We start from the raw sequence: 23,096 nt of genomic DNA, 5'->3' as shown, positions 1-23,096 counted from the left end.
GATGTAGCTAAAAGATAACATTTGCAAAACCATTACTAAATGCTAAATGTATCAAGACAGTGGTCAAAAACAAAAATAAGCATAAAGTGTGGCTAAAAGATTTATATATAGCAAAGCTGTAGTTAAAAGCTAACATTAGCAAAATCATTGCTAAATGCTAACAGCGGCAAGACCGTAGCTAAAAACAGCATTCAAACAGGGCCTGTTTGCTAAAGCAGATTTCTAAAAGAAATGTTTTTGAAGGAATTGAAGAGATCCCAGTGTATTTCTATGAAAAAAAATGTTTGTAAGTAAAGTCAAATATTCTGAAAAGTATCAAAGTTACAAAAAACAAAAAGTCAAAGCACCCATCTCCTGAATGAGCTGAATGTTTTGATGTAAGAAACGGCTAAAATGGAACAACTGCAGAAATAGTTTGACTGCAAAAAGCAAAAATAAATAAGTAGAACAAAATTCTGAATGCTGAGTCAGCGTTGGGGATAATCTGTCTAAAGAGGCAGTGAGATCAAAGTGGTTAAATTTCCTTTTACTATATTATAAAATATAACTTTTAATTTAAATAAAATATTTTATATGTGGACACTGCTGGATATACACCCACCTTTAGAGGACGTGGACGGCTGGGCGGAGTCTTTGTTACCGTTCGTGATACTTTTCACTTCTTCTTGGTTACTCTGAGGGGGCGGAGCCTTGTCCGGAGCCTCGCCCACAACCTCGAACTCCACGTCCCGCTCGAGCTCCTCACTGCCCGCGAGGACAGAGATTATTCAGAGGTGGATCGTCACAATAAGAGAAAGGCAGATTTTACAGAGCACCGTGCTGGTGTGATCGGAAGAACATACGTGTGCAGGACGTTAACGAGGAGCGTGTAGTCCTGGAGGAAATCGTCAGACTGGAGACGGCTGCCGTTACGGATCCCAAAGTCAGAGAGAAATTTGGGGTTGTTGGCTGGAAATAAAAAAAGAGTGTAAAAGTGAGAACAATCATCGCAGAGTCAGTCATTAAACTCTGAGACAGTAAACATTATATTTACATTTTTAAAAGGAGCAGTTGCTGAAAAAACTAACTGAGTCCAACTTAACCATAAACGTTTTATCATTTCAATAACCAGAGCGCTCTTCATGTGCGGGCTAGGGGGGTTCAGAGAACCAGGGGTCCATCATGTGAATAAAACTGTTTTCAAACAGAACAACTTTTTGTCCTAAAAATAATCAAAGGTATTAATTAACTGCTTACATAGCTGCCCACTGCTCCACCTGGGTGTATCCCAGGTGCGATGGGTTAAATGCAGAGAGCCAATTTCATCTTTGTACGGGAACATACAGTGATGACAACACATAGCACTTTATTACTATTATTCATGTTTTAATTCAGTGTTTTTATTCTTGTTGATAAAAGCTGACAGAGCGCCCTCTTCTGTCCAACAGTCCTCACTTCACACAAAAATCACCAACAGCACAAAAACATCATCAATTCAAAAACTGCCAACTCCTCAAAGAGAAGTCGTTACAGGAAAGTCCTAAAAGTGGTTAAATGACACCATCCCCTAATCTGTATAATTGGCCATGTTCATATAGAAAAATACCTTTGTGGGAGAGAAATTCTAACTTATTAATTTTGGTTAGTTTTCTAAGTGTAGTTTGTTTCTTTATTGGTATTCATAATTTATGAGTTGTAGAAATCTGTAAACCAATTCTGACTGTAAGGTGGGGTGTCATCAGCCAGCGGCGGCTTAGTGTGGTTCTTTTAACCGGACCCAGAGGCGTGAACGTCTCCTGCTCTGACTGCAGCTTGAGGACTGAAGGGCCCTGCACACTCCCCCTGAAGCTGAGGAATCCTCTTTTAACGTAGTTGCATGATGAGAATCATCTTGTCCTCAGAGTAGCTTTGCCTGCCTCTTTTTCAACACAAGGCTCGGTTTCCTCACAGGAGGATGAGCAAAGCATTGTGTGATTTAAATCAAAAGGCAATATATAGATTTTTTTAAGTATTAAAAAGCAGAAACAGTTTTGAATGAAGTAACAAATTTAAGTGTTTTTCTTTTGCCTACCCTCTGTCTCTCCTTCTTCTGATGAGATGAGGATGGTTCCTTTCCCGTCCTCGATCTGAACATCTGGAGCGACCATCCCAAACCTCTCCTTCAGGATCTTAAAAGGCAAAAGACAAAGTGTAAAGAAAAGCAGCAGGGGAGTTTAACATCGTGAGAGTGTCCTGCTGCAGATCCGTCTCTTTACCCGGTCCTGCAGACAGAGAACCGTTGTTTTGTGGACGTTTAGTTTGACCGTGACTTCAGGTTTGCTGGCACAAACGTAGCAGTTCGAACTAGGGGGGTCCAAGATGCACGGCACCAGCAGCTTCTTCCTGAGGTTAGGACACTTATTCAGGAAGATCTGAGGAAGGAAAAGAAGACACGTTTCACACAACAAAAACACCCTCAAGTAATTTACTTGAATCAAACATCTGAAGTTACAGATTTGATTTAAACATCAAATATAAAAAAAATTGGACCTCAGTTGATAAAGAAAAACACAATTTCTACATGTGAGCACTACAAGAATCACAGTTCATCTCTCACATGCTTAATATTTTAGAGAGGAGTTTGTGAGCGAGCAGTCTGTCAAAGAAGAGACGGGAGAAAAAAGAAAAACAATAACACAGCGAAGAAGCTCGAACCTGATCTGGTTCCTGAGCAGAATTTAGTTGATGTTGGCAAAAATACAAACACTTCTCCACCTTCCTTTACAATGACAGACTGACCCAGAGCTACTGGTACTGATCAGCTGAACTGCATCTGTGCCCGCAGCCGTAACTGCTCAGTAACAACAAGTCAAGTCTGTCAGACGATCACATGTCAGAGCTGAAAAAGTGAGTCTGCAGACCTGAAGTCCAAATTCAGCTCAACTTTCTAACAAAAACAAAGATATTGTGAAACATTAAACATCGTCGCCGTCTTCTGAGCACTTGGGAGGAGCAGGACTCACCGTACGACAGGATTCCAGCTCTCCAGACAGGATCTTCAGCCCCTCCAACACGATGAGTCCTGCGATAACGGCGTTGGTCGTGGCGATAGCCGGAATGATGTTTCCTGCCATCGCTGGATGAAATTATTTGTTTTACTGCAAGATCTGGATAATGTTAATAAAACTGAAGGAGGGAAGTTATTAAAACTTACACTTCACATCGAAACGGCTCTTCATGTTCATGCTGAAGATGTGCATACGAAGGTTTGCTGCTGCCGTGACGAAGTCCATGGCTGGAGGGTCGTCCTGACATCAAGAGGGGAGGTAGAGGAAGAGTTTAATAAAGTCCGCTGGCATCGACGGGATGATTTCAACATGTCACTGCAGCTGGAAAAACTTCTTTTATTCATCCCCGTAATGTTTCATGCAGTTTGGTGCAGATAAATTTGCTTCAGAAAGCTAAAAGAATTATGACCAAACTGTATGCATGGTGTTTTTTTATCATTTTTATTCAGTTTTTTAATGTTTAAGCTGTAAAGAATCAGTGATGAGGCAGAGGTAAACTGTAATGGTGGAATGAAAACACTGTTTTTATGTGATCAGCTGTTTAGTTAATAACCAAGTTAAACAAAAAACAAAAGCTTCTCCTGCAGCTCCTGTATTTTTTTTTGGGTTGCGATCGCTAAAAGTTGGAGACTAAAAGTTGTGAGAATATATGCAAAGTTTCAGTCGAACCACTGAGGTGCGCAGCGGCATTTTTCCTGAAAATCGTGGTTTATCATTATGTAAGCAGCTCGTAGAACTGTTTTATAGGCTGTGCATATTAATTTGCTGCCGCCACGGCTCGGTTCAATCCCGGACGACCCCCCCCCAAATTGTTATGCTTCCCGTTATGATCCAGGAGTTGAGAAGGGCGAGACAACAAAAGTCTGGGATTGAAGAGGAAAAGTCAAATAGTTTAAAAAATAAAAATAAAAAACCCACTGGACTTTTTAAACAGTTTTCAAAACAAAATGTTTTCAAAACCTGAAAAACAAGTAAAGGTTAGCTTAACTATTAACCTGAAATCAAAATAAATCTAGGCTCCAAACGAACCCAAATAGAAATACAATAATGTCGCCCTAAAAAAAAGATAGAGAAGCAGCTCTCTGCAGCTTCACTTTTCACCATAAACACCATTTTACTTTTGTATCACAGACAAACGACTAATTATAAACCAGCTACCAAACCCAGTCTAAAAACCACTGGCCATGCGAGCAGCTTCTCTCCAGACTTTCAGCTCCTGTTGAGCAGAGACGACTCAGCTGAGCTGGATTATATGCAGGACACATGGATACGGGCACAGAAAGAGAGGAGCTACATTCAAATATGCACGACGACACGAAACAACGCCAACGATAAAATCAAGAAGGGCTTTTGATGGGCCTGAGACACTCACAATGACCTGGTCACCATTTTACAGGGAACTGAGAACCCTGAGAAAGTCTCCCACACAGACACAAAATAGGTTCAATCATGTCAACTTGTCCAGATGGCATGATTCAACCTTTTTTTGTATTTATCTACAGTACCTGGATGATTGACCTTTCTCCCACAGACGGTTCCTTTAAACCATTCTGTAACTTTAAACGCTTCACAAGTTCAGTGCGATCTTCGTACCTTGTCCCAGACGAGCTCGGCACCCTCGCCTTTCTCCTGCAGCTGTGAGCAGAGAGTTTCCACGCTTTGTCGGAACATCTGGCAGTAACCCCAAACACCCAGAACCTTCTGGTCCTTCAAGCCCGAAGCTGGAGTCTCTTCCAGAGGACGCACTGAAGGAACAACAAAAAGTTAATGATGCGACTGAATTAACAGAGGCGTGTTTTAGATGCATGCCCACCATGTTTCTGGCAGGTGGGGGTTGTGTTGTTCATCCTGGGTCAAACAGTTCAGATTCAGGGCAAGCTTGAGTTGACAGTTCTACGGTGAACAGTCTGATCAGAAATCAAAATGTTTCCCTATACGTTGAAGGTTTTTTTTCCCACCTGAAAGTTTGCATCATGGTCTGAACAAACACTTGAATTCAGGTTTGTGTTTGCACAATACTTTTTTAAAAAGAAACCCCAGCATCTCCATCACGTGTGACCCGAGCCTCGACATGAGCATTACGTCTAACCCCGTCACCATCGGGTTAAAAGGCAAAAACTGAACGAACAGGAACTCTCTGGTGCCATGTATTCATTTGTGGGGCGGCTGTGGCTGAGTGGTTAGAGCAGTCGTCCTCCATTTTGAGAGTTGGTGGTTCGATTCCACCAGCAGTCACATGTTGAAGTGTCCTTGGGCAAGACACTGAACCCCTCATAGCCTCTGATGTGTCTCATCCATGCATGAATGTGATCTAAACCTAATAAAGTCAGGTCCTCTGGACGGATTCTTCTTCTTCAAATGTTTCATCTTTGTCTGAGTCTTTTGGATAAAAAAAAAACGAAACGTTTCAACAAGAAGAATCCGTCCGGAGGACCAGACTTAACCTTGTTAGATTCATCTACCTAGATTTTTGAGCATGCGTCAGGATAATGTGGTCTAAGGCACTGATTAGTCTCTACAGATTCAGATTAGCTTTGTAAAGATCTAGTAGAGTGCTGTGTGGATAGATGAGGGCAGAGATTGTGTAGTAAAGCACTTTGAGTATCTTGATTAGACACAAAGATGCTATACAAGTACAGTCCATTTACCATTTATTAATGTCAAACGACAAAAAAAGTCCTGATTATAATCTAACAGCACTTTCAGACCAGAAACCATCTGTTGGGCTCGGAAACTGTTTCCAGAGAGAGACTGCTAGGGGTCGTGGGATTCTATTCAAGGGACAGATAAATCCTGATTTATTCATTTCAAGTCCACAAATGTTAAAGATACCCTTAATTCGTTTTGACACAAGAAACAAAAACAATGAAAACTACAGTTTAGTTTCTTTCAGTACAAAACCAGCTTTCTCAAGTCGGACCAAACTTAGGCTTTTGATCCAAAATGGAGCTATAATTTCAGCCTGAACATAAAACACAAAGGTCTGAACGTGCAGATGAAAACTCTAATTAAACACAGAACTCTGCTCCAACAGGTTGGTGTTTGTAGAAAGACATACCACTGTTCTCCAGCTGCTGCCAGTCCAGAGGCGTCGGGGCTTTCCTCTTCTTCCACAGCTTGTCCATGGTCAGCAGGTACATGATGTCGTCTTTGAAAAGCTTGAAAGGAGAGCCAATCACAGCAGAGCATGTTAATGCACATGAAAGCTCCACTGACTAAAACGACCAGAAATGTAAAAATAAATATGGCTTTTCAAGTATTTGGCGAATTGTTGTGTAAACAAAGTCCTGACGGTCAAACAGCTAAAGTTTCTGCAAACCACAAAGTTAAAACAAGAGTTTTAGTACAAAACTAAGAATTTTAAAAAATATATTGTAGCCAGTTTCACAATATAAATACATGTGATCTGTGTTCAGCAAGTTTAAATAAACGTTTATTTGCAGAACTTTTAACATTAAGCTCATGTTCTTTGTTCTCCACAGCTTGTCTGAATTCATTTGAACAAAAACGTTGCTGCCCAGCTGATGCGGGTGGCTGGTACCTTGTTGAAGACTTTGACTGCGTCATATCCGGTTGATTTGGCCCATTCTTTGGTGGAAACTCGTTTGATGTCTCCGTCCTTTTCAGAGGCGGTGGCTCGAGCTGCCGTCTCTTCAGGATTCCCTGTTTACAGAAAACAGTGCAGGGGTGATCATGTATCTTTACCTGCTTCCCTGATAATCTCATCCTGTAAACCTCGACACCATGAGGTAAAAACATGCTGTAAATGGAGGTATTTTTCTGTATAAATTATGAAACAAGTTCTGTCTTCACTCACATGCAGCTTCTGGGTCTGCCGTGTCCGGTGACACTTCTTGATCTGCATCTTCTTCTCCAAACAGCTGGCTAAAAACGCAGCAAACACCATGAGACCAACGACCGGAAAGTGCAAGTTTCACACATATCGTACCTGTGCCACCAAATAACATTTACATAGAGGCTGAATAAACATTTATAAATTAGCTACAAATAAAACCACAAGTGAACGCAGATTTTTGACAGGCGTAAATCAAGTAATGCTGTCCAGGGAGGCTTTTCAGACTGCAGTTTGTTTAAACTGACGTTACAATAAAAGATGAGACCTACTTGAAGAGATACTTGGCCCAGACGATGCAGTGAATGGGCTCGGATGGTGTGTTTCTTATGGTGCATCCTGGGAAGGTCTTCTGGGTGGGTTTTGGTTGACACTCATAGCATTCAGTCATTCCCTGTAGGTGGAGGAAACGGTGGAAAGACGAGCAAAAAAAGTCAGGTAGCACAGCCACCGTCCTCACAATGATGGGCATAAAAACTGGCAGCTTTGGAATAAATTTCATCGATGCTATTTGTTGGATTTTAGAAAGAAGAGCACGTTGTACCTTTTTGATGACAGTGACTTGTCCCAGGTACCCGGCAGTGCCGCTCTCAATCAGAGGAATATCGGCAGCCAAACACATCCTGTTCACATGGTTCCGAGCAGCTAGGGAGGGATATTTTTATTTAAATCAACTGAAAGTAACTTGGAGCAACAGAAATGTCTTAGTAATCAGGTGATGTGATGATACCTCTGTTATCCAGAGCGTTCATCACCAGCATGAAATTTCTAAAGAACTCCACGTTGTAATCAGGGCTGTTAAAATAAAATAAAAAACTGGCATGTTTCCCACTCATACAACCGAATATCCTGATAAAATCTGATCAAAACAAAGGAAACTCACTTCATGATGCTGTCGTGGTAGGCTGTGATGTTTGCACTGGGGCAGAACTGCAGGGAGCTCTCCTTGGCCACCTGAAAACACCAGGACCAAACGTACACACATTAATAAACTTTATACGTCGCCATAAACATGATGCGAGTTTAAACTAAAAGTTACCTGTGCTTTGGATTTGCCAACATGTTTCTTCTGAAAGAGGAACTGACGGTTCAGGTTGCTCACATCGATCGTGTCCAAGTCAATCTGCAGGAACCAAAAGGACTTCAAATCACCACCACATGCAGTTTAACAGCTAACGCTAATTAACCTGCTAAAATATTTGTTGTTAATGGTCAGTATCTCTAGATTTGTTCAGATGTTCCACATTTATGTAACGCAGCCACAATTCATTGACAACTTCAACAGAAACCTAATAAGAACTAACAGTTATTTATACTGACTTCTGCAAAAACTTTGCACCAAGCTAAAGCTGCAAAATGAAAAAAAAAAACCATCTCAAATATGTTGGAATAAACAGTAGCCTCTACAGCACACCAGAAAAAAAAAATCTAATGTTGAAGCATAAAACTCGAACATTTAGTCTCTTTGTTGTGACTACAGCTCAGTACAAACACTCACTGTCCAGACTGAAGGTCAGCAGAGCTTTAAACCAACAGTCAAGAGCTCCTTATCCTCAGTACAAATGAATGGAAGTAAAATAAAACGTATATTTCAGCTGTAGCGTTTTTGTTTTTCAATACAAAATCTAAAAAGCACACAGAATGTATTTATTCTTCCCACGGTTGAGGACAAATCGTTAAATAGTAGGCATGCCATGTTTAAAGTGTAAAAGATAATGAAACTAACTATTTTTATCTGTGTTCTCTCAACAAAGAAGAATCCATCCAGAGGACCTGACGTAACCTTGTTAGATTTATCTACCTGGATTATTGAGCATGCATCAGGATAACAATTTTTATATTTAGTGGTCAATATAATCTGGTTAGAAACATACAGGTCTCTCTTGAAAATGAGTCCTTGTCCAATGAGTCTAACCTGTATACATAAAGTTTGAATGAATCACACCCCTATTTACTTCTCCTGCTTTCGCTCCCTCGGACTTTAAACAGAGAGTGGTAATTAATCTGTTTCAAGCTCATTTCTTTCGTTAATTGAAGTGCTTGGCGTGCATAACTGCATCATGTCCCGGTACAGGAAACTGTTAAGGGCTGAGCTCTTTTCAGTGACCAGGATGCGCAGCAGGTGAATGAGTTCTTTAACAAAGAAAGTCTGCGTTTCAACCCCACCATGAGCTGAAGTGCACATGAAACTCCACGTGGCTGCTTCTAGAAGCAGACTGTAAAGCAGAAGTGTTGCTCATGGTTGAACATTTTCTTCATGCAAAACAAATTTCTGCAAACACTAACCTGTTAACACATGAGCTTTGACTTAAAAGTTTACAAACTAGAGCGTGGAAGAATATCTGTCACCCGTCCATGCGGCTCCTCTCATCTCCTTTATGGAGCTTGCACCTTTATTACACTAACTCCTGGTTCTTCTTCAGGTTTTATGGAATACTGATCGAGTTGATTTGTTTAAAAAGGAACAGAAAACTTCATTAAAACACGCCTATTGTTAAAATTTAGCATTTACGACATTTTAAATTAGATTTCTTTCCGTTTTACTATGATACACTTTGATTTTTATTAGAAAAGTGTGGAGAAATAAGCCTCTTTTCTATATGTAACTCTCAAAATTTATATTTTCTTGGGATTCTTGAGGTTTTGGTATGTGATTCTAAAATATTTGCTTCAGCACTAAAAGGTTACTTTTATAAACACCTGAGAAATTATTTAAAATAAAAAGTGATTACGTGAAGACATTTTTACAAAGTGGTGGGAGCTTCTAATTAATTTGAGCAGTTTCTTGTTGATGGTGGTTTCTGTGGGTAATGGTAAAAGTTAATTTTAAAGCTTGCTGTGTGAAGCATCATAATATATAGAACAGTGTGTAATTTGTAGTCATATTTTTATTGAGCTACTGAGTGGGAAACACTTGATACAGAAATAAAATCTACAGCCTGCGTGCTTTTTTTTTTTTTTTACATTTTATAAATAAACCATTCCACCGGTCATGAGCCACAATAACCAGCTAACTAGCAGTGACAATGGCGCCAAATATTCTTATTTAAATCACAAAAACACAGTTCATTTTTATAGGGTTCAAACTCCGGGCCTGTACACATAAAAACGCAGACTGGTAACCACCATACATTATTTTCTTATCTTTGTAAACCAGGTCTCAAAAATATGTCCCGAGGCCGCACAAAGACCTAGCTTAGCTAGCATGCTAACCGGCTCGTAAGACAAACTGAACCAACCACTTCGATGTTTTTAAAGCCGCTGAGGACCAGGTTCTTCAGGAGCTCGCAGCCGATCCCTCCTGCTCCCACCACCAGAACCTTACAGGTGGACAGGGAGTCCGCCAGCTCTTTACGGAGGGAGCCCACTAACTGGACCATGATGATGATGATGATCTGCTATGGAAGTTGATGCTGCTGCAGCTGCTGCTAGCAATGGCTGGAAATGAGGCTTGGAAATGAGTTACCGCCCCCTACTGGACAGTAGAGGAACTACAACGTAGGAAAAACTACTTTTAGGTTGTACTGTGATATACTGTAGAGCTTTTAAATTTCTCATATTTTTTGGGGGGGATATAACCTTAGCTGTTGTCATAATGATTTTAAGAAGGTATGTAAAACAATCCCCTTAGCTTTGATTAGGTTAATTAAAAATATAATTATATATTCAAAGGTGACCGATGTCCACATTAAAGTTAAATGACTGTGACTTAGTTGAATTCAAATGCAATAACAAGATTATCAACGAATGTATGCAACAAATAATTTACTATGATTATAACAAAGATTTCTTCAAGAAACCTCCCATATAAAGCATAAAACCATAACGACTTTGCTCATTCTACATTTGCCAAATGGCCTATATCTCCTGAAGTGAAGAGAATAATTTAAAAATAATAAATAAGATATATTCTGCAGCCATATTTCTTCAAAGAAGATTTAAATTTGATGTTGATGTGTGTGCTTTTTGTAAATCAGAAGATTAATTCCTCGAGCATTTGTTTTTTTCACGTCAATACTCGAAGTTTTTAGACACACATCAGAAACTGGATTAATCTCAAACTTAACATTCCTTTTTCTGATGCCATTTTATTTTATATGGATAACTTGAGCTCAGCTTTCTGTTATGCCATAAACATAGTTGTACTTATAACAAAGTACCACATTCACTGTAGTAAGTGGAAGGATAATAAGCCCTCCTTCCCATGTATTATGAACAAAATTGTCATACTATTCTTCATTAAGTAGATTAAAAAACTGGAAAATTGCAAGAATCATCTCACAACAGGTAAAAACTTATTGTTTTAAGTTTCTCCATTTATGGCCATTGAGTTTAGAGGAAAATGCTCTAAATGATGTTTACTCAAATGAACCACACATTTTTTAAAGTTAAATGTTTCTAAGACAAAGGAGATGGTCACTGATTTTAGAAAAGACTCTTCAGTTGCAGCTCCTGTGGTCATTAACAGTGAAGTGGTTTAGGTCCTTTGATGCACATGTGAACTCACTTTGTAAGAAGGTCCACCAGAGACTGTATTTGTATCAGAAGTTCTGTGGTTTTAAAGTTGATTTGACTTTTATGAGAATGTTTTATTGAGTCTCTTTAACTTTTACCTTCATCTGTTGGTTTGGACGTTTGCCATGCAAAAACAGGAACAAACTCTTGGGGATTGTCAGGGTGTGCAGCAAAACCGCTGGTATAGATAGTCCTACAGAACCTCACTGACCTACACAAGGTGAGGTCAGTGAACAAGGCCAGAATGATTCTGGCAGATCCTGATCATCCACTCCATGGTGAGTTCAGGTTGCTTCTATCTGGATGCAGGAATCTGCAGCCCAGATGTAGAACGAACAGACTGAAAAGCTCATTCATCTTTGTAGCGATCAGGCTTCTCAATGAACAATGATGATTTCATGCATTGTTATTTTAATGTCTTAATGTTTTCTCTAGTATGGGTGTTTTGTGTGACTGAAACAAAATGCCCCTTGGGGATAATAAAGATTCTTGAACTTGAACTTGAACACACGTCAGGTGAAAATTTATCTGAGCACAGTTTTACTTGCAAGTGCAGGTATCGTAACAGTTCACATCAATATGCATTAATTGTAAACACCGGAAGTCCGGTCACAATGGTCTGCACATGCTGTGTTGCCCGCTCGCTTTTTATATCTCGATCAGTTTGACAAGGTTTCAGTGGGTGTCCTCGAAGCCAGCTGTAGTCTCACTCTTGGCCTTCACAAATACAGTCCACAGGCAGGATAAGAGAGTGTTTGGACAGACAACTTGGCTGTTTGTTTTACGGGAAAGAACGATAGAAATAATATATACATAACTCCATAACCTCTGACTAAAGTCCTTTGACACAAAGGTAACATAAAGACCTGACTGCTACATTAAAAACATTAAACACACATTTTAATTGGTTACCTGGTCAAATGAATGCTAGGTTAGACCATTATTCTACCTTTCATTCAATTAAAATAAGATCATTAATTTCATGGTTGTTTTTTAAAATGTCATCAGTGGCAAAGTAGGACTTCAAAGAGCAGGGTGGTGTGTTAAATACACAGGTAAGTGTGGTAATGCAGTTTATAAAAAACTACATCAACTGAGGGGAGTGTCAACGCAACGCCAAGGTGGAAAGACATCAGCAACGCCCTTAGAGAAGCAACTGTTGCTGCCCATCAATCTGAGAAGGGTCAAAGGTCTTTTCCAAAATATATAGAGTCCATCCTTCTACAGAGAGAGAGAGAGAGAGATCATTCACACATGGAAAACATTTCAGACAGCTGAAATCTTCCCAGGAGATTCACCCTGAAGGCCAGACTGTGCAGTGCTCAAAGAAATGCACTACTTCTCAGACTCTGCAGGGTTCAGGTAGCAGGTCAAGGTCAAAGGTCATGGCCTCTTCTCTCTCTAAAAACAACATGGCAGCTTGACTTAGGTTCATCTGAAAGAACCACAAGACTTCTAGTCCAGAACAAGATTAGAGGACTGATGTTTACCCACAATGCAGTGCAGCAAATAGCTCCTCCAGCTGTCAGCATGATGTTGGAGGGCTGATAGTTTGGGCTCCTGACAGTTTATGTGTGGATTAGGAACTCCTCTGGAGACCAGATGTAAGTCCTTCTGTTCAACAGCTGAAGCTTGAACAAAACTGGGTCCAACAGGACCATGATCCCAAACACAACAGCTGATTTACAAAGGAATAGGTCAGAAAGGATCAGTCAGAGACCAGAACCTCAACTTGACTGAAACATTATGGTGGATCTTCAGAGAGCTGAGCAGAACCCTCAGTGATGGAAAGAAGAGTGGACCAGAACTTCTCCAGAACCAGGAGAGTGACTGCTAACAGAACCACTGAGGGTTCTGGTTCTAAAGGAAGCTACTGTGTGCACTTTGGTTTATGGTTATAGAGTAAATAATGACTCTGTGTAAAATGTCATGGTGTTGTTTATCTGAGGTTGTATTTCTGTTGTTCTAAGACCCGGTAAGGATTATCTATTTTGTTAATATCTTCTCACAAGTAAGACTTTAAAACTGGACGAGTTATCCCTTAAAAAAAGTTCTTTAATTATTGGGAACATATAAAACGTGTGTATGGAGCTAGTTGAAGAGGTCAACTTCTAGTTCTAAACTTCTGATTTTATCTTCATGCGTTAAAAAAACAGGAAGTTTATTCTTTCCTGATACTTTGAATGACAGCTTTTATTATTTAAACTCTTTTTCTTTCATGGAGCTGAGACGATCTTTTATCCTCATCGTTGAGGCCAGGTTGAGGCACATGTTCTGGTATCAGGTGCATTCCTCACCAACGTCCATCAGTACTGAACAACCACAGAATGAGTCCAAATAACAACACAGACAGCTGTAAATAACAAACACTGCTTACTGTCATATTTAGCACTGGATGCTAAGGACTACTGTGCTGCACTTTACTTAGACCCGTCTAAAGCTTTGATCCTGTAGACCATGACATCTCATGTCATGAGCTCTCAGACATTTGTTTCTCAGACCATTCTATCAGTTGGTTTTCTAATTACCGGTACTGTTCAGATCGAAGGCAATGTGTTCAACATAATGGTACTTCTTCCAGCTATTTAACTGTCAGTAATGGTGTTCCACAAGGCTCAGTCTTAGGCCCCACCCTCTTCACAATCTACATAAGTAATGTAGGTCAGATCATCCCTGATGCATTCTCACATCTCTATGCTGACGACAGTTTATTGTCGATCTAGAACAGTTGCTAAGGTTTTCCAGCTTTTACAGTCTGCATTCGACATCATCCAGTCAGACTTGTTCCGTCTCAAACTGGTGCCCCTTAACAAAAAGTAGTACATTTGAAGTTTATTTTTGCAAGTATACTTTAAGTTAACTATAAGTATGTCAAGTATACTTCACACCATGCTTGTAGTGTACTAGAAGTATATTGATTTAATACTTTTTGGACTAAATTGGGGGCAGCACGGTGGCGCAACTGGTAGAGCTGCTGCCTCTCAGCGAGCAGGTCCTTGGTTCAAACCCCGGTCCAGGGGCCTTCTGGGTGGAGTTTGCATGTTCTCTCCGTGCATGCGTGGGTTTTCTCCGGGTACTCCGGTTTCCTCCCACAGACCAAAAACATGCATGTTAGGCTGATTGGTAACTCTAAATTGTCCCTAGGTGTGAATGAGAGAGTGAATGGTTGTTTGTCTCGTTTGTCTCTATGTGGCCCTGTGATGGACTTGCGACCCGTCCAGGGTGTACCCCGCCCCTCGCACAGTGATTGCTGGACATGGGCACCGGCGACCCCCGTGACCCAAAATGGAATAAGCGGGTAAAGATAATGGATGGATGGATGGCTCCTACAAGCACCCTGCAGATGTTGGACGCTGCCTATCATGATGCGCTACGAGTCATAACTGACTGTAACTACCGTACCATCACTGCACTTTGTATTCATTTGTCAATTGGTCAGCATTAATTTCACGCAGACTCTGACATTAGTACATTTTCGTCTTTAAATCACTTATTGGTCTGCTGCCTTCATACATCTCCTCCTACATGTCACGTTGTCAATGCTGCTACAGCGTGCACTTTTAGGACATTATTACCTGCAGTGTCCTATCAGTGCGGACTGAATGGCAAAAGGGCCTTTTGAACACCTTGTAGAAAGATCTGAAGCTTTCAACTTTGACCTCCCTAAGGGATGTTAAACATATGTTAAGTTAATGAGACTAACTTGTATAAACAAAGGTTGAATGAATGAATTTTCACTGTTTGTGCTCGTTGCCAGTTTGCTGTAGTTCTCTTTAAACTCGTCAAATACCAAGTTTTTAGTATCACTTGTGTTTTTCAATGGGACAGCTTTAGAAATAAAGATTTTTACGCAAGACTGAGTGTTATAACACTCATCCTCAGAGCAGCCGAGGGTTCTCGAGGAGGGGGAGCACCGAGCATGAAGATAAGCTGCCTGAAACATCATTTCAAACCTGTCTGTCCTGAGAGACGAGCAGGAAGTGGTGAGTGGCGCATGTGAGGGAACAGACGGAGTGTGTGGAGCGTTTGCTCAGCAGCAGGAACAGATAAACGACGCACAGCTGGTTTGGGTTCCTCTGTCTGAGACGGGCTTCTGGTTCTGTGAAGGTCGAGGAGATGGTTTCATGAGGAGGAGGAAGTTTTTCCCCCACAGGAACAGACGAGCCGAGGCCTTAACCTTCTGCAGGTAAATATTCATTTATCTTCAGTTATTACAAATGGAAACACTGACACCGGTGACGGGTTTATTTTTATTGAAGCCTCATTTTAGGAAACATTTGAAGTTAATTCGAGTTCTGTCCAACAAAGCAAAAGTGAAAGGAAACTAACTTGTAGGTTTTTCCTACATTTCTTGAAATTTGCATAATGAGTGAGCCGGCCAGCTGTTATTTGATTAAGGCACGTATCTGACAGGAGACAAGCTCTTTACAACCAAGAGTTTGGAGCTACGCTCACTTTTCACACCCGAGGAACATGCTTAAGCTTTTTTTTTTCTGCTGGAGAAACAATTTACTACATTTATTATGTTGCTTGCAAATAAAACACAAGAAGTTGAAAGATTGTTTGAGTTCTTACACTTTTCCCGTTGGGTCAAAAACAAGAGAATTACAGAACCAAAGAACTCACCAGCCTGCTGCTAGAAACTGTTTCAACTGTTTTAAAAACATATTTTTGCTTGTGATAACTACACAAATGTTATTTTATGCATTTGTTATAGAAAGTTGATTATGTTATGTTCATTAAATCAGAGATCTGAAAACTTTAGCATTAAAAGAGACATTTCTACATTTTAATTTCACTGAATAAAACGTGTTCAGAGCCACAGATTATTTGTTATTGCTGCAGAGTGATGTTGCTGCCCTTATCTGTGTGTGTGTTCTTTTGTACTGTTAGCAAAATATCTCATGAAGCAGTGGACGGATTTTATTGAAACTCTCAGAGAATAATAATCAAACGTTTGTCTAGTTAACTTTTAAAGTCAGCTCAATTCATGCTGGCTACCACAGCCGACTAACCTTAGCCTACGCAATATGATTATAGAATTTGACAGATGTGGAGCTGTAATTTGTTGTGGTAGTAGCTGCGAGTCATTCACAACACATGCTCTGAGTGCTAACAGGTCACATGACACACACGATGTTATTTTGTGATGTCTGGCCTAAAAGATGACGACATGTGCTTCACTGAATGCTGTTATAAATTATAGATATTTATCAGCATTTTTATATCTTAGCACCAAAAAAAAAAAAAAAACTCATATGAGGATGGAGCAAAAAACATATTTATATAATACAAACCCTGTAAGGCCTTTCTGTATTTGTGAAAAATTCTTACAAGTTTGAACACAACAAATAAGTTGGATGATTTAAAAAACATTAAAAAGCATGAAAAATAATAACTTGGCATGTTAATATAAAATAAATGCATTAATTAGACCAGTTTATTAGACTGGGCATCATAAGTAGACCAGTTTGTTGGATATTCATTTGTGACTTACTGAAGCTTTTTATCATAACAAAGTAATTCAGTTTGTTGTAATAAAATATCCAAAGAAAATCTTTACTGCTGATGTTTGTCGTAAACAGAACGACTTGCTGTTTGTTTCATAGAACGCCTTATGAATCCTAAAATCTGTCCGTGTTCTCCGTCAAACAAATCTTTGCTTAAATGTTTAAATAAAAACTTTATGTTTTGCTGTGAACATGAAGCGGCTAATAAGATGTTTTGCTTCTTTTAACTTGCATTTCAATCTGTCTAAAGTTTTATTCACAGAAAATGGACAATAAAACTGCAGCTCTTCTTTATTGTTGTTTATTATTTATTATTTAGTTATGGATGCAAACATGATTCACGTTTTGCTCAAAGCCACAAAGGACCGCTGCAGAGGGACCAAAGAGCCACATGTGGCCCCAGAGCCGCAGCTTGCAGACCCCTGCTCCAAACACGCCACAAGTCACGGTTGTTCTGGTCAGACGTCAGCTGCAGGAGCTGAATAATGTTGCTCTGGGTTGCTGAAGTGAATTTTTCTGTATTTTAGCTCGGAGTATCACGTTTGACTCCTGCTGATCCAAAACTTATTCCATAAAAATAAGAATTATTCCTCCAGTGACCTTTAGCTGACCCTGAATGTCCTGTCCTTCCTGCAGAAGATGCGGCGCCGACCCAGGGGCAGAGCTTCATGGTGACTTCTGGAGGAGATCCGTGTCCTGGCTGCTCGCTTTCAGCTGCCGGCGTGCTGAGGATGCCCTTCTCAGACGCAGTGAAGTATTGCATTCTGGGAATTTCTGTCCTCCTGCTCCTGCTGTCGCTGGCCATCTTGGCCTGGCAGATCTTCAGATGTTTCTCGCAGGCGCCGACGTACCAGCAGCAGGATCCAGGTGAGCTGAGCAGAATGTGCTGACGCGGGTCGGCTGCAGAACCTAACTCTGTCTGCTGCAGGTAACAGAGAACTGCTGTACTCAGAGGAGGAACCACCAACAGCCAGAAGATGCTCGGCTTCTCTGAGCACCACGGTGAGATGGACACACTTGGACAATCAAATTTAAATTTGGACGAGTGACGATGACAGATAAGTTTCATTTTCTGTCATAAGACCCACATTTTGGGTTAAATTATTTTAATCCTTTTAATTTGGACATTTTGTCTATAATAATTTAAATACACTGAACTGGAGCTAAAGCAGGATCTGCAGATCATTTCTTTGTGTTTATTATAAAGTTACACTGATTTTATGAACTGCACATGTGAAAAATTAGCTTTTTAAGGCAAAAACAATAAAGTTTTGTTCAGCAAATTTATGATCAGACTTTATGTTTATAATAAGTAATAAACCTGTAAATTAGGAATAAAAAAAGACACTCGTCAGGGAGACTTGAAGTTGGTGTTGCTGGTTCCTTCCAGCAGCTCTGCTTTTATTTCTGGAGCAGAAGTCGTGTCAGAACCTCATGGAGGGTGTGTTGTTTGTGTTCATGGGATTATTTGAACAGAGAGTTTTTCTTCACGACTTGTGACCGACGTGTCAGGGAAGTGCTGAATTTAAAGCGGCTGGTAGAATTTCACAAACTGAAAAGGAAAAAAATTAAAAAGTTTGTTAGAAATATTTAGTTTCACTCATTTCTAAAACCTCTCATTTGTCCATGAATTTCAGTGTTTGATTTATTCAGAACCTGCAGGTTTTCTTCTATAAAGAACGATGAGCGCCAAAGAGTTGTGAGTCCGATGACACATCCAGGTGCCGTCAGAGTTTAAAGCAGACTCGTGTGGACTCTGCAGGTGGAGGACGTCGGCGCTGAAGCTCACAGACTCAGTCGCTGTTTGTCACAGGCCTCGTTTCCTCCCGCAGACAGAGACACGAGAGAGGACCAAACCAATAAAAAGGTAACAGATGCTGAAAACTCCTGTAATTTGGTACGGCTCCAATTTTTGTTTTATTCTTTACAGTGAAACATTCATCCCGATACAACCTCTAAGCTCCTCCTTTAAAAAGTTGAAAGGTTTAGCATCAGTGAGGTAGTTTACATGTTTATTATCTGGTGGTTAAAGTGGGAGTGTGGGGCCAAGTCTTTACTTCGAGTTCAAGTATCTGAGAAGTTATGGCAGGAAGGACAGATCAAGGTCCTGTTAGCAGCGTGGTCCCGTTAGCAGTGTGGTCCCGTTAGCAGTGTGGTCCTGTTAGTAGTGTGGTCCTGTTAGCAGTGTGGTCCTGTTAGCAGCGTGGTCCCGTTAGCAGTGTGGTCCTGTTAGCAGTGTGGTCCTGTTAGTAGTGTGGTCCTGTTAGCAGCGTGGTCCCGTTAGCAGCGTGGTCCCGTTAGCAGCGTGGTCCCGTTAGCAGTGTGGTCCTGTTAACTCCACGGTCAGCAGTGTGGTCCTGTTAACTCCATAGTCCTGTTAGCAGTATGGTCCTGTTAGCAGTGTGGCCCTGTTAACTCCGTGGTCCTGTTAGCAGCATAGTCCTGTTATGAGTGTGGTTCTGTTAGCAGTGTGGTCCTGTTAGCAACATGGTCCTGTTATGAGTGTGGTTCTGTTAGCAGTGTGGTCCTGTTAGCAGCATGGTCCTGTTAACAGCATGGTTCTATAAGGTGCGGATTGTAGCCAAAACATCCTGGATCCAGTCAGTTGAAATTGGCTTCCTTCGCAGGGCAGCCGGTTTCAGCCTTAGAGACAAGAGGAGTTCTGTCATCAGGGTGTGGGGGACTCGTACAGCTTCTCCTTGAATCTGGAGGGAAATTATCAGTCTGGTTTAACTGATCCATTTAGTTTGTTTTAGAACTCAAATAAAGATTTTATCTGTTTTTAAATCACCGAATGGGTCGACTTCTGCTTACCTGTCGGATCTTTAAACTCTAAGTCACTGAGGTCTGGTGAGCCGACGCACCTGGACTAAAGCAGATTAAAGAATCAAGGAGATCTGGCATTTGATGCATTTGCACTCCGGTTGTTTTTAAACATTTTTAAAAATAAATCTGAATTCATTTGAATTGATCGTCATCAGTGGGGCCACCTCTAGAAAGGATGAAATTCGGTTAGTTTGCTTCTCTGGAGCATCCAGATGTGCTAACACAACGCCAAGGCGGATAGAGATCAGCAATGATGTCAGAGACATCTCTGTTGCTCTGCCACAGAGAAAAAGATTATTCACAAACAGCTGAATGTTTTTACACCTGTAAAACTGACACAGAGCGAGGATGGAGCTGATTGGACGTCACTTCTCAGATTTTATTCGCTAACGGCACAAATTGTTCTGACTGGTTTGTTTTGTCAGGTTTCTGGCTCGCTGCGTTTCGCCGTCTACTATGACCAGCTGCAGTCTCGGCTGGTGGTCACCGTGCTGCAGGTGGAGGAGCTTCTGGACTCCAGCCAGGCTGTCAGCCTCCAGCTGTTTGTCAAGCTACGCCTGATGTGGGCCGGATCAGAGGGGACAGCGTTGGAGGGCCTGGGGGAGCAGGAGGTGATGCAGTGAATCTCTCTTCATTTGTCAGTAGTTCCAGCTCCTCTGTGGTAACGATGTTTGGGGCTCATGCTGTGATCCCCTCAGGGTGACGTGGCGCCGCCTGTGCTGTGGACGGTGCTGCACGAGTGGCGCACTCGCATCGTGAAAGGAAGCTGCAGGCCTGTATTTGGAGACCAGTTCAGCTGCAGTCTGCAGGAAGACCTGCTTCACTGCCTCCACCTCAGGATGGAGGTCCTGCACTAAACCAACACAAAGTTCACTTTATATACCTTCAAAGTCCTACAGAAACAATGCACCTGCACAAACAAACCCCTTTAAGGCTACAGTGATCCTCAGTTCAAGGAAATAACATCATTATATAAAACTCTGAGGGAGGACACACCAACATCAACCACATACTGTATAGACGCAAACCATACACACATATTCTGGGAGTGTCCAAAATTAGATTTGTATCAGCGAAACGTGAATACTATAATTGAAACTATTTTGGGATACCCAGTATCAAAAGATTGTAAGACAATGTATCCTGGAAACATAAAAAAATGTGTTTTAAATAAATATATGTAATTGATTAAGATACCGCTACTGTTAATTGCATGTAAAAAAAAAAAGCTAAATATGCAGCCATGTCTGAAGCTGTCAGTATGGATATATCCTTGAAATGTTATTTACTATTAACAAAGTCCGTGCTCAATAATCCAGGTACACAATCCAACAATTTTCAGTCAGGTCATATGCACAGTTTCTTTTTTTTTTTGTGCTGAAACGTTTCACCTTCCATCCAGAAGGCTTCATCAGTCAAGGAAACACAACACAAAACTGATTCTTCCCCCAACAGCTTACTCCAAAGTGAAACAAAGCAGTTGTGTTGGTGCTAAGATGGTCTCTTTGGCACGCCCCCTCCTCCGGAGCCGGCCCTCTCCCTCATCGACAGTGTTTGTTGGTTTTGAACCATTTTGGCTCGACTGTCGACGAGGGAGAGGGCCGGCTGCGGAGGAGGGGACGTGCCAAAGAGACCGTCTTAGCACCAACACAACTGCTTTGTTCCACTTTGGAGTAAGCTGTTGGGGGAAAAATCAGTTTTGTGTAGTGTGTTTCCTTGACTGATGAAGCCTTCTGGATGGAAGATGAAATGTTTCAGCACAAAAAAAAAAAAATCATGTCCAGATGACCTGACTGAAAATTGTTGGGTTATTTACTATTGAAAATGTTAATAAAAATTAAAGTGGAAAAAAAAAGGCTACAATGATCCAGAATATCTTCTGTACTGTCACGTTGCAGGATTAAAACCAGTGAGCAGTACAGGAGAGTTACACTGAACACGTGAGAACAGTTTAACTTACAGACGTGTCTTGTTCTGTCATCTCAGGTGAGGGACTTTGATAAGTTCTCCAGACACGCTGTGTTGGGGGAGGTGAGAGTCCCTCTGGGCCGGCTCAACATCACTTATCCTCTAGAGCTGCAGGAAGATCTGCAAACGCCTCAGAAGGTACCGCCGATCCCAACAAACACACACCGAGCAACACCAGGAGACTTCCTGCACCACTACTGATCTCTTCTCAACATTTCTAACAGAAACAAGACTTTAATTATGGCTCCACCTGCTCAAATGTTTGTGTTTTTACATTTCAACAAGTTGACTATTAAAGCAATTTCTGCATTTTTCAATTAACATGTGTTTGTGTGTCTGCGTTAGCAAAATATCTCATGAACCGCTGGACTGGATGTGCCTCAGCCTGTTCCAAAATGGCTGCCACAGCCAAATGACATTATTCAACAGAGAAATGGCTCAAACTCAGTCCATGTCAGAGTCAGTGAGCTCACATTCCTCCTTGGTCTCCTCTTCTTAAAGCTTTAGGAGACTTGGAGAGACTCCATGAGGTCCACCGCAGTGCCTCAGTCAGGTTGAGGTTCTGGACTCTGACTGGACCATCGCAGCACCTTGGTTCTTTTCTTTCTGAGCTGTTCTGTTCTAGATCAGCTGCTGGCTTCTAAAACATTGTCCTGTTATAAGCTCCTCAGGTGTTTGCACTTGCAGTGCATTCTGGGTAAACATCTCCACTGATTCTCTTTGAGGTTATTGTCAGAGGAATTAATTTAGATAAAGGTTATGGATGTTTATCACTAATGTTAAATTAATGTTGAACCATGTGTGTGAGGTCAGAGAGTCTTTTGTCTGCTCAGAGAGGAGCCTGCAGGCGCACCTGATCAACTCCAAGGCCTTCTCCGAGTCTGTAAGCTGGAAAGCTCTGTCTGATAAGCATCAAAGCATGAATTATAAAGCACTTCAGTGCCTTACTGTCAGGTGCAGAGTCTCACTGACAGCTGTAACCTTTGTGAAAGCCTGTATGTGAACTCTGCCCTCGCAAGTAAACTGGGTTGAAAAATCTGGGGGCTAGGTGTGGGGGTCTGGGGATTCTCCCCCAAAAAATTATGAATAAAGTAGATGTGATTTCCTGCATTCTGGTGTATTTTACTGGTTAAGCATCTTACCCGCCCTCACCCTTACTTGACAGATCTGAGCTGACTGCTGAATTCACTGTCCGACTCCACATGTGAAACCTCCAGGAGCCTCCTCCGTCTGTTCATTGCTCCTGCCTGGTCAGCTCGGCACTCACCCCCACCACTCTTTTAGGGGCAGAGCTTTTTTTAAGGGTAGAAGCGGAAATGGTACTCGGAAGAGGCAGCTCGTATGTGGCTGATATGTTTAAAATTAGTGTTTAGGTAATTATTTTCAGTTTGCCCCCCC

General features: G+C 41.2%; 2 protein-coding genes across 2 annotated transcripts in view; one reads left to right on the top strand and one right to left on the bottom strand.

Moving 5' to 3' along the window:
• Positions 1-10,362, bottom strand: part of uba2 (ubiquitin-like modifier activating enzyme 2) — an 11,407-nt gene extending 1,045 nt beyond the window's left edge. The window contains exons 1-16 of the mRNA XM_037683305.1: positions 10,119-10,362; positions 7,919-8,002; positions 7,763-7,833; positions 7,610-7,674; positions 7,424-7,524; positions 7,152-7,273; positions 6,844-6,911; positions 6,568-6,689; positions 6,085-6,184; positions 4,620-4,771; positions 3,173-3,266; positions 2,982-3,094; positions 2,235-2,390; positions 2,051-2,147; positions 843-948; positions 602-744 (exon numbers count right to left, since the gene is read on the bottom strand). Coding sequence (XP_037539233.1) covers positions 602-744; positions 843-948; positions 2,051-2,147; positions 2,235-2,390; positions 2,982-3,094; positions 3,173-3,266; positions 4,620-4,771; positions 6,085-6,184; positions 6,568-6,689; positions 6,844-6,911; positions 7,152-7,273; positions 7,424-7,524; positions 7,610-7,674; positions 7,763-7,833; positions 7,919-8,002; positions 10,119-10,259 — 1,735 coding nt within the window. The 5' untranslated portion in view covers positions 10,260-10,362. The remainder of the gene's footprint in view (positions 1-601; positions 745-842; positions 949-2,050; positions 2,148-2,234; positions 2,391-2,981; positions 3,095-3,172; positions 3,267-4,619; positions 4,772-6,084; positions 6,185-6,567; positions 6,690-6,843; positions 6,912-7,151; positions 7,274-7,423; positions 7,525-7,609; positions 7,675-7,762; positions 7,834-7,918; positions 8,003-10,118) is intronic.
• Positions 10,363-17,572: 7,210 nt separating this feature from the next.
• On the top strand, positions 17,573-21,899 carry syt19 (synaptotagmin XIX). Its single transcript, XM_037683134.1, has 6 exons — positions 17,573-17,771; positions 17,833-17,906; positions 18,667-18,771; positions 20,156-20,341; positions 20,429-20,575; positions 21,717-21,899. Exons 1-6 carry the CDS (start codon positions 17,573-17,575, stop codon positions 21,897-21,899), a joined length of 894 nt encoding a protein of 297 aa, XP_037539062.1.
• Positions 21,900-23,096: the final 1,197 nt, after the last annotated feature.

This window comes from Nematolebias whitei, chromosome 10 (genome assembly GCF_014905685.2).
Source record: "Nematolebias whitei isolate Nwh7 chromosome 10, NemWhi1, whole genome shotgun sequence".
In the NCBI taxonomy this organism is placed as follows: domain Eukaryota; kingdom Metazoa; phylum Chordata; class Actinopteri; order Cyprinodontiformes; family Rivulidae; genus Nematolebias; species Nematolebias whitei.
This window is presented reverse-complemented; position numbering and strand designations above follow the sequence as displayed.

Coding starts and splice junctions, on each gene's coding strand:
- syt19 (XM_037683134.1), top strand. CDS start 17,573: ATGGTGACTTCTGGAGGAGATCCGTGTCCTGGCTGCTCGCTTTCAGCT. Junction 17,772..17,832: donor GTACCAGCAGCAGGATCCAG/GTGAGCTGAGCA, acceptor TGTCTGCTGCAG/GTAACAGAGAACTGCTGTAC. Junction 20,576..21,716: donor GCCTCCACCTCAGGATGGAG/GTCCTGCACTAA, acceptor CTGTCATCTCAG/GTGAGGGACTTTGATAAGTT.